General features: G+C 48.1%; 1 protein-coding gene across 3 annotated transcripts in view; it reads left to right on the top strand.

Annotated features, from left to right (window-relative positions):
- The window catches only part of LOC139050005 (zinc finger protein 883-like), a 36,169-nt gene extending 19,923 nt beyond the window's left edge, over window positions 1-16,246 (top strand). For 2 of the 3 annotated variants that reach the window (XM_070526073.1, XM_070526072.1), the window contains exons 6-8: window positions 2,603-2,676; window positions 5,212-5,365; window positions 14,560-16,246. In XM_070526073.1, the coding sequence (XP_070382174.1) occupies window positions 2,603-2,676; window positions 5,212-5,365; window positions 14,560-14,986 (655 nt within the window). In that variant the 3' untranslated portion in view covers window positions 14,987-16,246. The remainder of the gene's footprint in view (window positions 1-2,602; window positions 2,677-5,211; window positions 5,366-14,559) is intronic. The other variant, XM_070526074.1, reaches the window with a different exon arrangement.
- Window positions 16,247-18,537: the final 2,291 nt, after the last annotated feature.

Here is an 18,537-nt window from a genome sequence, read left to right as displayed (position 1 = left end):
CGGCGGCAGCAATTTTCTGCGTTATCTTTTTCACGCGGTGAAGCTTTCGTAGCTCGTCAAGGCTGGCGTCTGAGAAAAAAAAGGAAGCTTGCCGTAGAGCGGCTAGACAGGCTTTGGCAGTTCGGTCGTGATGCATTGACAAGTGACGCCACGCTGTTTCCAAGATCGTTAGATGGGTGTGCATGTGTCCGCCATGATCAATCTCTAAATGGCTAACGTCAATGTTGTTTACACGAGTTTGAGACGATAGGCGGAACACGTTACGAAGGGTCTCGATAGTTTCTGGCGAGAGGTCAACGACCTTTGTTACACTCTGAAAAGCTTGCTGCATGCCATGATGCCTCAAGATGAACCTCCGGCCGATATAAATGATAGTGTATACCTTTGCGCCCGCATCTACGGCATATGGTTAACCCTTAAAGCGCCTGGGTAAGCGACTCTTCCCGTACTCGCAACTTCTGTAACAGGAAGCTTTAGCTCGGGCCCAACTCCAACGCGGCCTATTCAAATACATGTAAAAACGCAAAAAGTTTTTCTGAGATAACCCCTGGACCGATTTGAATGAAATTTGTTGCATTTGAGAGAGAAAGTTAAATTCTAGTGACTGTTGGAAGCAGAATTTTGATTTAGGGCTTGAATTTTGTTAAAAAGATTCTCAAAAATTCAGAAGTTTGAAAAAAATAGAAGCACGAAGTTTACAAACTAATAGCTCTGCATCAAAAACAGATATCGCGATTCTGTAAACGGCATCCATTAGATCATTCAAAGCGGACAAATTTGATATGTCATTATATATGTTACTTGAATTTGTTACGTTATTTACAAGGGTTCTGCAGTTGTAATAACACATTGACACATTTTTTGGGTTTCATGTGTAACATATCAATTTTGTCCGCTTTAGATGTGCTATCAGATACAATTCACAGAATTGCGATATCATTTATTATTGCTGGGTTACGGAGTTCTAAACTTGATAGTTTCGTTTTCTGAAAATTTGAGATATTTGCCAATTTTTAATAACAAATTGACAACATAAATAGAAAATTCGAAACCAACAGTCACTAGATTTTAAGTGTTTCTTTTAAATGCAGCAAACCCCGTCAAATTTGGTGCAGTGGTTGCCGAGAAAAACGAATTCTCCTTTTACATGTATTTAGATAGGAGCACTCGAGCTAAAGCTTCCTCTTGACTGTTTTGCCTCGAACATGAATCGCAGTAGGCGTTTATGAAAGAGCGTTCGCTTTGTTGCGTGCAAGTACAGGAGCCACAGAGGTTCTGACGGTATTAGAAGAAAACTGGTGTTGCGCCATTTAGTTGGATGCAAGGGAATGCGGGATTTGGTGACTGTGGATAAGCATCGTTCGCGCAGAGCCAGGAGACCTCGAATGCGGGCCTGACAAGCATCACTTCGTCTTTAATGAGGGTTCGTTTGCTTACTGAACCAGCACGTAAAGAGCACTACCGTACGCACAGAGCAGTATCTTCATAATTACACAAAGAGGGTGTTATTGAATTAAGGTGACTGTTACTGGGATGTGCAATTATATGAAATGCATAGAGGGCTAGCGGGCTGGTGAAGTTGGAGAACAGCACAAGATTTGCGCTAGCATTGCAATAGTTTGTCAGCGTATGCTTATGTACTGTAGATGCGTAAAATTTATTGAAACACCAAATGACAGTAAGTGAAAACATTTTACAAATACTTCATTTGAGGAAATCTTCATCTATGAAGCCATGACCATGTTTTAGGCCATGCCACGTTCGAGACGACGCCTCGGACACCCATATCGCGCCATTTCTAAGGCGGCAGAACACTTGTTAGCGAACGCGCATAGACGGCAGCGCCAGATTTCCCATCTAGGTATCATTGTCGGAAACACAACGATAGCGACTCTCGAGGCCTGCTCGCATCGTCGCCAACACCACTCTGTCCTAAGTATGATAGCACATGTGCGGCCCTGGCAGACCCTTGGAAGTCACGTGAACTTCTTTGAGGAGGGGGGGGGGATGACCACAAGACGGCGAGCAGAGAACACCTCGGTACGCACTGGCCTCCCTCCCGCTCACCAAGCGTTGTAGGCGACCTGATCTGTGCTTCGGAAATCAAGTGTAAAAGGGAGCGGCATCATGGAACCTTCGCTTTGGGACAAGCACCTGTAGTTTCCTTTACCGGTTTTCCTCGTAAAGCCATTGTTGTGACTACGACGGATGGTAGTGATTAGGTTATGCAGTATGAGTGTGTTGGCGCACATGACACGATAAGTGTTTGGTTAATAAGCGAGTTATTATTGGACATTCTACTGCCTATAATACCACGAGTTTTACTCTATTTAATGATCTAATACCTTGCTATACCTGTGATAGCTTCTCTCTTCATCGTAGTAAAATATTTTTTTATTTTGATCTTGTACCTGGTGGTATATTATCTCATACCAATATATGTTTACCAGACGTTTCCATGTCTATATTGGCGTGTCTACATATATCTGTGTACCTCATGAGTTGCGTGCCCTTGCCGAAACGTTGGCTTCAGCTGCAATCTTAGTTCGACCGCTGTCACCCGCATCAGTATTGAGGTTCATGTTCATGCCTTGTGTTCTAGAATTCCCGAGAACACCAGAGTTCACCAAGGGAGCCCACATTACCAACAGGCTGAAGGCACATCCACTGTCTACGGTAGGTCTGAGGTTTTTGGCCGCTGCTATACCACCTCTCGCCTTAAAGGTGATTGACGAATGTAACGTCTGCTAGGGCACATGACCCATTCAAACTGCTTTACCGCTAGCTCGGAGCTAGATTGTTCTGCGCCGGTCAATCTGAGCTAAGATTCTACATGTTTTTTTAGCCAAAAAATTGGACTATAATCGCATGGACTTGCGTTCACATGTTACAATATCTCACGGGTTATTCGCTGCGTTAATAAAGCTACTCGCACGTGTACTAACATCTTCTAATCGCTAGAATTGTTCGGAGATTATCCTTCAGCAACTCCTGATGTATATTTACCAGACGTATGAAAGCAATATCTGAATTTGTAATGTAAAGGGTTACCAAAGATAAGCAGAATGCGACATGCACCAGAAGACACCTCCTGGCCATGTGAGATGTATTTACCCCAATTGCGAAGCAGGTACACTTGGTTTACTGTACAAGATGTCATGCCCATGTCGTGAAGAGAGAAATCGGTGGTAAGGCGCTTAAAGCCTTGCATTACTAGTAACTCTTCTTGGGGCTGTTTATTGAAACGGGTAACTGCATAATGAATTGAACTGGGCTGCGCTTCTATTTCTTACCACAGACTGCCCAAATATGCGATCCTGCAAAACAATCGTAATCATTGAATTGAACGAAGAACAGCAGACGTGGACGAAGACGAGGTACGACAGGATACGTACTGTGGGCGTCAAATGAAACGCGAACGGATGAATGCCAAAGTGAAAGTAAAGTACGTGCTATGCAGTCATCACAATTGACAGGCATGCACATCCGGTTTGACCACACTGAGCGATGATTATCCCCCTATACTGCGATGCTTCGTTTCCTCTTCCGGTTATCTTTTATTTGGAAGCCAGAAAAGACGACGCCGCTGTAATCATGGCGGCTCGGACTTTAGCACGCGAACCGCTGTCAGCGTTTCATCTGAGGCCGATATTGCGCTATCACCCCACTGGGCGCTCATACATGGTTTATACTTCGGTTTTATAGCTGTTGCTTTCTCTCATTTTATTTTTCATTTCTAGCTATCAGATATGAGAACCAGAAGATAAACGACAATGTATTAGTATAGGGAGTGTCCTCCCGCACTGCTATCAAACAGTATGTCTGCCCCTTTCAATCGTGCTGACTGAACTGCCACGCTATGCACTTAGTTAAGATTACACCACACGCCCTGTCGTTCGCGTTTCATTTAACGCCGGGAGAACTTGTCATTCCAGGCATGTTTCTTTTGTTCGTCTGTTTGGCGCCGTGGTAATATTGAGCTGTGGATCTCCAACGAAACTAAAACTTCTCCATAAGTGTGATATCGCACATGTTATATCAATGAATCATAGTAGGTAGGAGCTTGTCCGGGGATGGTTCAATAAAAGGACAATTGGTACGTCACCGATTACCGACTCGCACATCTTCCATCGAGCAAGTAGCTGAGTTCGACATTTGATTACGATGTAAAAGAAGTCAGACCGTGATCGCAGGCGTGCTTCTATCGTTCTAGAGGCACCCAGATCTGCTAAACGTATGGTGTGTGCATTACGTGCAACTTTGTAGGCTTTGCAAGACCTGTGCCACCTTGTACAGAGTTAATGATCGGGCAAGGTTGAACAGATTTGAAGGCTTAAGTTTTCTGATACAATTGGTATTATCATTTTAACATTAACGGTATGAAAATACATAAAAAAGAGCACTTGATACCATTGTATAGGGCTAATGCGCAGCGCAGATTACGTCGCCCTATCCGTCTCTCTCGATGATACCTGTTCAGCACCTTTGCTCAACCCAATCACTGGCAGGTATAAATTCGTGTCAGACGGCTGCGGTGGTCTTGAAGTTGTCGTCATACGATAATCTTCGACGTGGTAATCACGCTGCTATCGTCACTTACTGAACTGCTCGATTTGATCGAACACGCTGCTCCGTTTCGTAAAGCTTCGCGGAACCCCAACAAATGCTCTATAGCCAGGTACCTACAAAACGCCTCGCATCACGTTGATTCCCACGGTGCGTTGTATTGTCACGATGCTTTTTGTTTGTACAAAACAAAAAACGTTTTACAAATCTGTACACGACCCTGGATTCCTACTTGACATGACTATACGCATCCGAAACTGAGACAACAGCACGAATGCACAAACGCAACCTTTTCGGGTTTCTCGGAATGAGAGCTTTGCAGTAGATGAAACTACTTTTCCTTTATCGTGCCCGATATGTACGAATTTTACAAGGCCAGGCGGCTGACAATTTTGTCGTTCAAGAAGTTCTCATCGCCATTCGCGGTTTACTAAATTGTCTTAAGCTGGATTTCACCCTAGCAATTTCGAAGGTAAAACATGCAGTTTAATTTAGCACTGCCTTAGCCAGAGCAAATGATCTTCTGAAAAGCTTTCACATTTATTGAGCAAAATTGTGAGAATGAGCAGCCAATACAAGCGCCAGGGTAGCTTCAAGGATCTAAAAAAAACTTGTTGCTTCTTGTTCTTTTCTTTTCTCAATCAGCCCCTCTAGTTTCAGGGTATCCAGACCATACAGAAACCGGAACCGGCTTCACACTACCGGTCTACAACAGCAGCGGTGGCGGTGATTACCCAGTGGCCAGTACGAGCCACACTGGCACAGAGGAAGCATTGGGCACTTCGGGAAATGACGCTAGGTGAGCGATTTTTGTAAGAATTATTTTATTCCTCAAATATTCTAAGAATTCGCCTGCACTGCCGCACTTGTGCACGGGATTGAACTCCCGATGAACTAATTGCCAAATATCAGCTGCTATTCAGACAGTTTGGTGTCGGCACAAACAAGAGGCTTTAACTCAAGATCCACAGCCTAAGTACGTTGAAAGGGAGGAATGAATGTGCTTGACAACACAGCGTAGGCGTATTGAAGCTTGTGGCATTATAAAATTTAATATCATAACTCAAAGAATTACATTTACTATTTGTCATATACTTCAGAAAACATTGAGATACTATAACAAAATTACTTCTTTATAACTCAGCAATGAAAAATGTGCAACAATTCTATCGACTGCACCATATAACGCATCTAAAGTGCACAACAAATTTTATCACTTACACAGCACTCTGAAATTTGCTACGTTATGAGTAGATCATCGCTACACATTGTTACAATTTCAAGCAAACTACAAATAGATATGAAGAAAGTTGGGATTCTCCAAGAGATGCAGCTAATGGAATTGCAATATATTTTTCGAGTAGGTAACTTTGTGAATTCTATGCTGCCACTGTTTCTAAAGTTAGCATTTTCATACTTTTCCCACTTGCAGACCTATAGACAAATTATGATGGATACATTTCCTCGAATTTAATGGGTTCAAGCAAAGAAAATTTTACTGTTTGATAGTTCTAATTTCTTTATTAAATAATCCGGTCTCGATTCCGGCCAAGCAGGAATGATTAGAAACGACGTACAAGCTAATACCATGACTCGAACCAAACCATAGCATTGCATGAGTCTTGTGAACAACCGCAACAAGAATAACCACAAGTATACAAGTAAATAACATATTACCGCAACAATAGCAACCAATTTAATGAGACCAACAGGCTAGAGAGAAGACATACAATCGGCGCGCACTTCTGGTCCACAGCCCATTAGTTTTTTTCTTCGATAAACGGAAGAAAATATGTCGTATCAGCAATGCCCTAACTCAACGCTTACAGCGTTCGTTAACTGATCGAGAAAAATGTTGTTGGCCACGGAAATAAAAGTGAGAGAAACACAGGTTATTTATATTGCATCAACAAAGATTACAATGAACGTTGTAATGCATATTTACAGAATCAGACGATAAGAAGCAAAAAAGAGAAGCTTCTTCGGCAGCATAATTCATCAATTGTGCTTGAAAATACTGATGTATTTGGCGTACTTCTGTTGGATGAGATTGGGGGATATAGTATTTGTGCATCCGCAGCTTGATGCCACTGGCAGGAACGGGGTTTAGTTCGAATTCGAGTCGAATTTTAAATGACTTCTTACAAACCATGCAGGAAAATTTGAACCCGGAAGTTTTTCTTCGTATTCTATAGGTAGGGCTTGAATTAAGATGTATGATGTCCGGCAGAAAGTCAGTCCACCTATACTTGTTATAAATCACGCGAAGAGTTCGCCTTTGTATCATTTCCAATTATTAAGGCGAAAGCGTTAAGCGGCTCGTTGCAATGGCTCATACCCGCAAGAAGTGCAGTGAGAAAGTGAGTCAGTGAGTGAAACAACTTTGTTTGGTTCGCTATAGACGTAAGCAAACTCAACGTCACCTGTCTAGGCCCACTCAGGGACCAGCACATGAAACCTGATGGCCCTCTCGCGAGCCCTCTGGACTGCCAAGGTTTGAGAGGTCTGATCCTGGGCCCTAATTAGCTTGAGTGAGTGAAGTAACTTTATTTTGGTCCAGAGAAGACGCAGGGGAGACTCCGCGCCACCCGGCTAGTCCCACGTAGGGACCGCCAAGCCGAGCTTGACGGCCCGATCGCGGGCACTCTGGACGGCCAGGGTTTGGTCGCTGAGTTCGGGGCTGCCCAAGAGCGCAGCCCACCTATCCTCGCTGAAGGAGGAGCCGATGGCTTCACACTCCCACAACACATGGTCCAATGTTGCCCTTAGTCCACAGGCAGGGCAGTCCGCACTTGGATATCTTTCGGGGTATATGGCATGAAAAACCGCGAGGTTAGGGTACGCACGGGCTTGTAAAAGTCGAAGGGTAAGCGCCCGCGCCCTACATAAGGCGGGGTGCGGGAGGGGGAAGACCCGTCTTGAGAGATAGTAGTGCGTGGTGATCTCATTAAACGTAAGCAAGGGTTCCCCGCGGGGCTGAGTGACTGCTGAGGCGGCGTGGTCAGTGAGTCCTCGCGCGGTCTCGTGTGCGCCCTCGTTAGGGTTAGAGGGAGAACCCTCAATCGACCCCATGTGAACGGGAAACCAAAATAGAGAATGCGGAGAGATACTTTTGGCGCTTTGGAGAATGCGGAGGGCCTGGGGGGAGACCATACCGGTTTGGTAGGCCTTAATGGCTGCCTTGGAATCACTATATATTGCCTCTCTGCGACCATCGAGCACAGCCAGCGCGATTGCAACCTGTTCGGCTACCACGGGCCTTGAAGTGCGTACCGTAGCGCAGCAAGTAAGCCTTGAATAGGAGTCTACAATGGAGACGGCGAATGCCTCTTGTTGGACATATGCCGCGGCATCCACGAAGCTTGCCTTAATGTGGTTATTCCGGACACGCTCGAGTAGAGCTCTACCCCTGGCCCAACGTCTGCCGACTTTGTTTGCGGGGTGCATATTGCGGGGCAGGGGCGCGATGTGCAGTTGAGACCGGATGTCGCTGGGAATCCGCATGGCGTCAGGGCACTGGTCGACAGGATTGAGGCCCATCTCGTCGAGTATCTTGCGGCCCGTCGGGGTGCCGGATAGCCTGAGCAGCTGTGAGTGCTCTTGGGCCTCGATAATCTCTTCGAGCGTGTTGTGGACTCCGAGCTTCAACAGGTTTTCGGTTTGGGTACTTGCAGGCAAGCCGAGGGCAAGCTTAAAAACCTTTCTGATGAGTGAATTGAGCTTGTTCCTCTCAGCCACATGCGAATTATGCATGGCCGCCGAGTATGAAAGGTGGCAGAGAGCAAAAGCATGTATAATGCGGATGAGATTTTCTTCCTTGATTCCCCGGTGCCTGTTGGCGATCCTCCGAACGAGGCTGAGAGCACTCTCCGTCTTGGCGGTGATCTTTCTGAGTGCGGTTCCATTGGAACCGTTGGACTTCATATACATCCCCAATATTCGGAGTGAGTCCACTCTAGGCACCGGAGACCCGTCACCAGTGAAAAGTCGTATTTCGCTTTCGGACGCCGGTTTCCAATCACGATGGCCGCCACCTCTGAGTCTTTTCTTGTAGAGAAGTAGCTCAGATTTTGATGGAGAACATCTGAGCCCAGTGGGGCGGAGGAAGCGCTCGGTGGCATCGATGGCGCTCTGCATGGCGGCTTCAACTTGACCGTCGCTCCCGCCGACGCACCAGATGGTGATGTCATCTGCGTAGATAGTATGGTTGATTCCTTGAATCTTTGCGAGCTCCTTAGAAAGCCCGATCATTGCGATGGTAAATAATGTTGGCGAGATGACTGAGCCCTGAGGCGTGCCGCGTGAACCGAGGGTGATCTCTTGCGAAAGGTATCCTTCGATCTTGAGCTTGGCAGTTCTCTGGCTGAGGAAGGATCGGACGAAGTCGTAGACCCTCTTCCCGAGCCCGAGGCCGGCAATAGACTGGAGAATGAACTCGTGTGAAATATTGTCGAATGCCTTCTGCAGGTCAAGTCCAAGGACGGCTGTGGTATCTCCCGTGCTCCGGTCGATGATCTGATGCTTTATCAGCTTCATGGCGTCCTGTGTCGAGAGGCCGGCTCTGAAACTAATCATATTGTGGGTGTACATGTGATTGGCCTCGATGTGCTCCTTGAGCCGGTTGAGCAGGGCATGCTCTGCAACCTTGCTAACGCAGGACGTCAGGGAAATTGGTCTTAGATTCTCTATTCCTGGTGCTTTACCGGGTTTGGGGATGAGTACCATGCAGGCCGCCTTCCACTGTGTGGGGACCTGTCCACTGCGCTAGACTTCATTAATCCTTTCAGTGAGGAAGTCGATCGACTCATCATCGAGATTCCTCAGCATCCTGTTAGTGACGCCATCTGGACCAGGGGCAGATTTGACGTTGAGTGAGAAGAGGACATCTCGGATCTCGGCCGCGGTAAAGTCCTGGTCCAACTGCGGCACCGCACACCCCGCGTAGTCCGGGAACTGGGTAGGGGCAGAGCTATCCGCGACCGGCAGGTACTTGTCTATGAGCCTGTCGACAATCGACACGTCCGGGGTAGAGTCCGTAGCGAGGTGGATGGCTCGCGCGAGGGATCGTCTCTGGCTGGATCTGGTGCTGCCCTCATCGAGAAGGTGTTTGAGCAGACCCCAGCTCTTGCCTGATCTGAGCTGACCCTCGACAGATTCGCACAGCTCATCCCATTGTTGCTTACACAGGTTCTTGCAGTGATGTTCGATCTCCCTGTTAACTTCTGAAACCTTCTTGCGGAGCCGCCTGTTATGCTTCTGCCCCTTCCATCTCCTGAGGAGGGCTTGCTTGGCTTCCAGCAGGTGCGCCAATCTGCTATCCATCTTATCAACGTCGAGCTCAGTGACGACCTCCTTGGTTGCCGCCGCGGCGTCATCCCTTATCCCTTTGCACCAACCTTCAAAATCTGTCTCCGCCATCGGTGGGCGCTCGGCTCTGATCTTGCGGAAAACGTCCCAGTCGATCAGCTTGAATTTCCTCGTCTTATAGCGGGCTATCGGGAGGGAGACTTCGATGACGTAGTGGTCACTTCCTAGGTCTAGAGCCGTGTTGACTCACTTGACCTCCCCTACGTTCTTGACAAAAGAGAGGTCTGGGGTAGTGTCCCGGCATGCGGAGTTGCCTCTCCTAGTGGGGAAGTCCTTATCGGTGATAAGGGTCAAGTCCAGTTCCATCGCAGTCTGCCACAGTTCGCGTCCCTTGGGCGTGTCATGGGTGTACCCCCACACCCTATATGGAGCGTTGAAATCCCCGACGATGACAAGGGGGTGCCCACCGGCCAGGCTGACGGCCCTCTTGAGGAGAGAGTTCGCCCTCGCCCTGCGGTAGCTGGGGCTGCAGTATACGTTGAGGATATAAAGGCTGTTTCTTCTGAGGCCCTTTCTGGGTGGGTTCATGAGGATTTCAGTCATGACGTACTCGATGCCATCACCAACTGGGCCGAGGTCGCGAGAGAGGCAATTGTACTTTTTGCTGACAAGGGTAGCAACTCCCCTACCTCCTGAATGTGAGGATACTACCAGATAACCTGCGAGTTTGATAGGAGTACTAGTTGCAACTTCCTGAATAGCGATGATTTGGGGCTTAACCGTGAGAGTTCTTAAATATTGCTGCAGAAGCGGCTTCTTGTTGGGAAACCCTCCGCAGTTCCATTGCCAAATACTAAAGTTCTCGTCCGCACTATCCATGGCTAGGCTGAGAGGAGGCTTGAACGGCCCTGAGAATCGCGCCCTCCGTCGGTGGTGCTAGTACATGACGTCGTGCTGCGACTTCCGAAGGAGCGGGGCTGGGTTCTCTCCTGGCATCGACCTCCTCTAATTTGCTTATCCGTTCACTGAGTGCACCTAATCCCATTTTTGGGTGCGATATAGCTTCCTGGACCTTTGCTAAGCTAGCCTGCATGCTGGCGAAAGCATTCTTGAGTTCTGAGAGCAATTTTATGGTCTCGTCTTCCTCTCTGTTCTCTACCGCTCGACGCTTGGGCGCGCGCGCCGCGTGGGAGGTCTCGAATGTATCCATGGCGACCGGGGCCAAAGGGGGTTGCGGCGAGGAGGGTGAAAGCGCGAGTTTCCTAATCTCCGCCATCTCCGCAGCTAGCCTGCATATTTCTTGTCTAACCTGCGCGTTTTCTTTCCTCAACTCCTCGTTAACTCGTCGCAACTCCTCGAGCTCGTGTGCGTGGTGCGAATCGCGAGGCGGGTCGTCACCTCTTGGACCCTCACGTCCCCCTCGAACCTTGTGGCCCAGGAGAGCGTGAGCTTGCTTCTAAGGGCGGTGGGCGTGCGGGAGCGGGACCTGGTCCGCCTCGACGTGTCGCTCCCCGGCCTGGAGCTGGAGCGAGGCCGAGAACCGGAGCGTCCCCGAGAACAGGCCCGTCCTCTGGAACCACGGCGGGAGCCGGAACGTGCCCTGGAGGCGGAGTTGCCTTTGGATACGGAACGGACTCTCGAGCGGCCCCTGGAACGGGAGCGTCCTCTGCGCTGAGCACCCGGAGTGGACGAAGCCTGGACGAGTTCCGCAGTGTCCGAGCGCTGATGAGGGGACGGTGACATGGCACCGGCCATCTTGGCGCGCTCACTGCGACGACGACGCACGATGTATGGGATCTTGAATCTTTGAGCACAGTCCTTATTAGCCGTGAGATGCTGGCCACCACAGAGCTTACACTTGGGGGTGCACTGATGCTGCTCATCGGGACTAGGGGCACCACAGCCACGGCAAATAGCGTCAGCTGGATTGGGACACACGTCGGCGCGATGACCGAGGCGGCTGCACGTATAGCACACGTCGAGTTGCTTGCGGTAGAGTGAGCACTGCATGAGTAACGGTCCGTACCTGACAAAGTTCGGTACACGATGCCCGTCGAACGCGACGATGACCGTGCCGGTTTGAGCTATTCTCTTCGCAGCTAAGGCGAGTGGATTATTGGTGTTGACAATCTTGGCATCGATGATGTCAGGGCCGTCTTGAAGAGGGATGTTGCGGATCACTCCCTTGTACGTGGAGTGCGGGGCCGTCTCGTAGGCACTGAGCTCATATACCTTGCCCGAGATGACCATCTGCTTCATCCGGACGTAGCGGTTCGCATTCTCGCGCTTGGGAGTACTAGCAACCATAATATTTTGCTGTAGATTCGGGCATAGAGTATCTTGGCATAGATCTTCCTGACTGATGCCAGCGGCGGTGAGTATTGCATCAGCCACCGTAACAACGCCAATCTTGGAGATATTGAGTCCACCTCGCGGCCTGATCACAATCTTGATATCATCTCGAGGAAGTGAGGGCATTCGTCCCACTCCTATCACTCTGAATTTTAGCGCAGCACCGCCCGATTCGCCACGTCGCGCTCCCGGCTGGGGCGATAGCGCATTAGTGTCAGCCGTGCGTGTTTTGGCGCCAGCTCTTCTGGCCCCCGCAGACTGCCAGCCTTGATCTTGGGTAACCTCTTGCGGGGAGATATCCTCCCCCGCCACTTGATACTCCATCTTGAGTATGGAGCGTACCCCGCCTTCAAAGGGCCAGTACGCGGCGGGCAGATGGTTCACGAAGCGAAAAGCTCGGGCACGGGCAGGAGGCTCGTGGCCGAGGCGCGAGGCGCGTGGCCTCGGGGAGCAAAGCTTGGCAATCGTCCGTAGGCTTAGCCTGGCGGCCACCGCCTTGCTGCTGTCAAAGCGTGTAAATATGTGAAAAAGAAACTCACAGCGCTGCGGATGGTCTCTCTGAATGCCGCTTCTCGAGCTGCGTCGAATAATGCAGAGGTTCGGGCGCTTCCGGGTTGCAGTCCGCAGGAAGTACGCGTTGAATCGGGAGCTCATGTGGAACAAGTCCGCTGAGTTGGCCCCCTTGCGGAGAATCGCTAATTAGCTTCATCATTTCCTTTTGGGTAAAAGGCGGACAGGCAGAGGCGCAGCCCCCCAAGACATGTTCGAAGTCCGCATAATAACCACCCAGGGGGCCGTTAGAGAGAGAACTTTGATGAAAAGGATGGCTCAGTCAATGGTAGGGATGCTAAAACAAAGAAATACTTACAAAAAGCAAAATAATACCAAAGGAAAAACAATAAAGCAAAGAAAATATATAATCAGGAATTGTTCATACCCGTGTAAGCAAGCAAAGATTTAATCACCGAATACGAACAAAGGAAAAAAGAAACAAAGATAGAACGAACGAACGAACGAACGAACGAGCGAGCGAACCACAATAAGAAAGACAGCCAATGAAAACAAGAATGAAAGGACCTTTGGGTATCGCGTTAGGTTCTCGCATATGAGATTGAGAAGGTCGATAAGGTCGAAACTTCATGCTGCGGCTGATCATGTCTTGCAAGAAGTCTGACCCGTCCGATAGTGCAACATTAGACATTATCATGTGTGCAACAGGTTTTCGTTTTCAGGTGCTAGAAGATTAAGGTTAGAAGAAGATGTTAGAACTTTTTACTCTAGTTAGCATACAATGCGCCCTAAAAATTCACCGACGAATACGATAGCCCATAATGCAATATTTGAGGGCAGCTTTACACATGTTCTCATTTCGCGATATACTGAGGCAAAGATATTGAAAGACATGTGGGAGGGGTCAAGGGCGACGACTTTTATAAATGACTGGATGAATGATTCAGTGTAATCGCTGGTCTCGCTTGGCTTTTATGAAATACTACATCATTCCTCTCGCGCACACAATAAGATTGCAGAACAATCGCAAGCCAGGACAGCCGAACACGACCAGCCAAACAAGCGCGCGCGAGAGCAGACGCTAACTGACGATGGTACGAAACGAGCGTTCCGGCTGACACCAGACGCAAGTACGACAGGAGCGGCCGGGCGCGTCCACATGAAACCTGTTTCCCACGCGTACGCCCCTGAAGGGGCGGATCGCGTTGGTCCCCACCTCCCAGTCATTCAAGGCTCGCGTCTTTCACCTTTCGCTGTTGTGCTCGTTCGCTCGGTTACGCTCCCGACGCTCGCCACAGAAGCGGGTCATTAATAGCTGTCCTGTAAAATGCAGACCTATTTTAGCTGATGCAAGCGGCTTTTTCAATGGCAAATGTCACTTCCTAGGGCACGTTTCAGAACTATTGCCTGAATACTCCTTCTGAGTGTGTTGAAGATGCAGGTGCTTATTTATGCTTAGGAAGGCTAGCTGTTTACCTAACCATCACTTACAGACATTTCTACTCACCTGCACCTTCAATTAGGCTTTAGATGATGTAGGAAATAAAGGAAGGCTTCTGTTGCGCTTGCAACTCCAACGCAGCTGGTTCTTATTTTCAAGTTCAGAATCACAGGCCACCGAAATCACCAGTCTGCAATTTCTGCCAATTTAGAGCCCAAATCGAGCACTGAATATCAATGACGCAACTGAGCGCTCAAATTGAGCGAGTCGCCATACCATTAACGCGTGATTTAGTTTGTCAACCGCTAAATTGGCAAAAGGTGTTTTTGTCATCTCATAACAAGAGTCGGCCATTTTCACCTGCTTTGTCCGTATACTTGCAGGAGTGCTACTGCAACCGGAGGAATTGAACAGCAAGAGTCCGGCGCTGTCAGACCAAGCGATGAATCGCCTTCCAAGAAGTCGAAATACCAATGTCAAATATGTGGTAAATTTTTAAGCAGGGCTGAAACTCTATCTGCACATTACCGCACGCATAGCGGCGAGAAACCGTACAAATGCCAATTATGTGAGAAATCATTCGCGCACAGGACGAATTTCCATGATCATCAACGGATTCACACAGGTATGAAATCCCATATCTGCCAAATATGTACTAGACCATTCAATAGCACAACGCAACTTAAAAGACATCTCAAGTCACACAGTAACGACAGGCCTTTCGTTTGCGACATATGTAGTCTCTCTTATAGGCACAGTAGAAATCTTCAAAGACACCGCAAAACAGTTCACAGCTGCGAAATGCCGTAAGAGTACAAACAGTGTGGATTTCGGTTCGCAAAGAAAGAAAACCTCTACGCACATATCTGCCAGAATAATAGGTGCCTATTGTGTGGATATTCATCTAGAGATGCATTTGAACTCATTGCACATCTGGAGACGCATACGGCTGGGCACTCACAAAAAAAGTGACTAGTGCGCAAGTGCAGTAGTTTGCCTACGGGTTTTGCATAAGAACGTGACCATGAACCCGTGCAGGAAGTAATAGCCGCCGACATTCTCCCGGGATTCTTTTGACGTTTAAACTGCTCAGTGAAATGCAAGAATAAGGGATGCTGCTTTAATTTTCGCGATTACGAGACAAAACGTCGTCTCCAGCAGAATTTGGAATGCATGAATGTCGAAGTATATTGCAGGTCCTCGCTAGAGTCACTGTTTGCAGAACTATGCTGTTCGCGCAACGTAGCTTCAGCAGACTCATTTCTAGACAAACCCTAATGGGCTGCAACTTTGTGTTTTGTGCCACTATAGGGTTGAAACGTTCGCACAGAATCCTTGATACCTCGTTTAGTTCTGTGCAAGCGGTCTGACAGTGTACTAGTACACTAGCTTTACCTAACCATCCTTTTATATATTCTGCAGTGTGAAAGAAGAGAACACCTCTCATTAAGAACCATTTGAAAAGCAGGCACTGTTTTCTTGTAAAGTAAAAAAAATATCTGCCAATAATTGAGGTGCTTATGCCTTGCTGCCTTTCATAGAAAGCTTTTACAACAATATATGGAGATAAAAAAGGGGAAATTTATTTCTCTTACAAATTGTTCAATGCATGTAATGTTTTGGTGCTCTTCGGCTTTTGTATTCACACCGAAAATTTTCTTGTTTGTCATGCTGATGACAACAATATGACTGTATTAGACTAAAATTATCTGGAGTTTCGCTATGTATCTTCTCCCAATACGAATATTTTAGTTGTTTTATTGAGCTGGAACCTTTGTCAGTTTTAAAGTGCAGTTTATTATTCCCTCTTTTGACTTGCACTCCCCTCTAGCTAGAGCTGTAGAATTTTTTAGCCTGATGTGACAAACATATCCCTGTGCGTGATATAGCTTTTACTTATATTATTGACACGTGTAGTTGTGTCTTGCTGTGAGCGCATTTCACCGACTGCCAAATCCTTAGTTACTGCTCATTGCATGACGCGGTTGCATGCATCAGAACATTCTCCAAATTCTCGTCAATTCTCTTTTTTTTCGTTAGTGTTGTTCAACACTTTGTTATCAAGTTGCACGCGCAACGCGTATACATTTGTGCATTCTGGAAGGCACGTGAGCACCAACGATTCCGCTGGAATCTTCCACGGACCATGTGTCAATAGCCGGCGCTACTTAATCGCAAATAATTTGCTCAACGATCGCGCATGTGCCCGGAACTATCTTTCTGCCCGAATGTACTTTGTATTGTGGGTGCCAGTTCGCCCAATAAAGAGTATTTAGTGACTCAGCTCTTGCCACTGCGTCGTTCACCCTTGCTACAACGTGACATTTCGTAGAGGTCCTTCGTGGTGACCGAATAAACTCCAGCAGCCGTGAAAATAACGTGAACGCCGTCATGGACGAGTGAGCTCGCCGCAGGCTACGACTACCGGAAGAGTACGGATCTCTGCCCGAGAAGATTAGGAAGATCATGGCCCAGACAACTGCCACAGTGGGAGTGCCTGTGTCACCCGTAGCCATGTGTGCTGCAAAAGCCAAGGAAGCCACCGATCAATAGCGGATCACCGTTTGGAGATCTGGAAAGCTGGCCGCAAACTTGCGCCAGAACGGCTATGTTTAACAATTGAATCTGACAATCAGTGGTTTCGCAATTTAGCAGTGGATTTCTGCAAACATTCACGAGCGTCATGCCCAAGGAGCAGGCCGAGGTTAAATTAGAACACCGAATGAGAACACAGTGATCTTCAAGGCAGGACTTCAGCCACGTCGACACGCACAAGTCCGAGAGGACAGCGTTTGCTCATCTTCGGTTTGAAGCAAGTGGTTTACATATCAGACTGATACCTAAACCGGCCGCAACCATTACAAAATTCCTAACGGAAGCTGCAGGTATTGAAAAGACGTCGGAAAAGCGCCTGCAGAAACATTGTCGCCTGGTGTTTTCGCGCAAGTGAAAAATTCGAGGACTACAGGCTCCGACGAACTCCGAAAGACCACCATAAGAGTTTCACACGAAGAACTACTTCAGATGTTCTCTTCAATGCAGCCTCGAGTAGCCTTAATTGCAGACGTCGTCTGAGAGGAGATCGAGCAGGCCTTCGCAGTCCCTGTGTTGCTGCATCTGAAGCCTGGAGTGAGGGCCTACGTCACTGTCTTCAGCCGTCTGCGTCTCCCGTCGTGCCCGCACCGGACGACTGCTCGGTATGCTGCCATTAAAGAGAAGCCGTACACGCCTATTGCTTGTACCCTTACCGTGAGATGATACGATGTTCTGCCGTCAGCTGTTTGCGTTCACAGCAAGATGAATTACCCCGTGAAATTGCTGACTGTTTCGCTGGAAATGAATGGAGACCCCGACGACTGGGCTGATCTCCATCGCCAGGGCACTGCCTCTCACTGCTGGGCCCAGAGTACACATGGCCAATACGTGGCTGATATGTGGGTCAATATACGGTAAACTAAACACAACTTATGGAGGTGCAGTTGCTGTTCGTTTTAGTGCTGAAGGTGCTCCGCCAGCAACGCAAGATCAGTCTCCACGTCGAAGGAAGGGCATGCTGCAATCTCGACGAAGTCCGAATAATAAAAAAAAAACATGCAGCCTAAAAGATACCCAACGACACCACGTAAAAGTGGGACAATGCAATTCAGCCATGGTCCGACAATGCCAAATAACTAAGTCCATCAACCACCAGCATTGACACTGTCGCCACGCACTCGCTGCTTTAGTGGACACAGGACCCGACTCCACCGTTATGAATGAAACCTGAACCACTCACTCGATGTCAGTTATGACTGCAAAGCAAGGAGAACAAATCCGGGCAGCTGGAGATCACACGACACGGACGAGTGGAACAAGCACGTACGTCGAACACCAGACATGTTAGGACACCCTTGAGTCACAGAATCATCCTTGTTTCGCAGGATCACAACTCGCTTGCGTACGCACCAAGAACCAATAAAGGACGGTCAGACAACGCTACAGTCATCGACGATGGATCGTCGAATACTAGGCCGGCCACCATGTTTGAGTGTGCATCCCTATTAGCCGACGTGCACTGAGTGAAAAGCTGTTATTTCGAACTCTACACGAAAATACAGTGACTGTGCGCATTGTACTTCCACATCGTGCCAGGCGGCACGCAATCACAGCGGTGCCGCTCATGCCCGTAAGCAGTCCATGTTGTGCACTTTAAGCGGTTTTACCAAAGCTAACCCACTATAATTTTGTTGCTTTGCTAATCTTCTTTTGTACATGTTCTTTTTTGTTTTCGCACGGTAATTTATTAAGATGAGCACATTGACAGGTGTGCTTGTTACCTTCTTCCGGTGAACGTGTTTCACCGCCTAACAAGTGTTAAATTA

Source organism: Dermacentor albipictus, chromosome 9 (assembly GCF_038994185.2).
Source record: "Dermacentor albipictus isolate Rhodes 1998 colony chromosome 9, USDA_Dalb.pri_finalv2, whole genome shotgun sequence".
NCBI classification, from domain to species: domain Eukaryota; kingdom Metazoa; phylum Arthropoda; class Arachnida; order Ixodida; family Ixodidae; genus Dermacentor; species Dermacentor albipictus.
The sequence above is the reverse complement of the archived record's forward strand: the minus strand, read 5'-3'. Positions and strand labels throughout refer to the sequence as shown.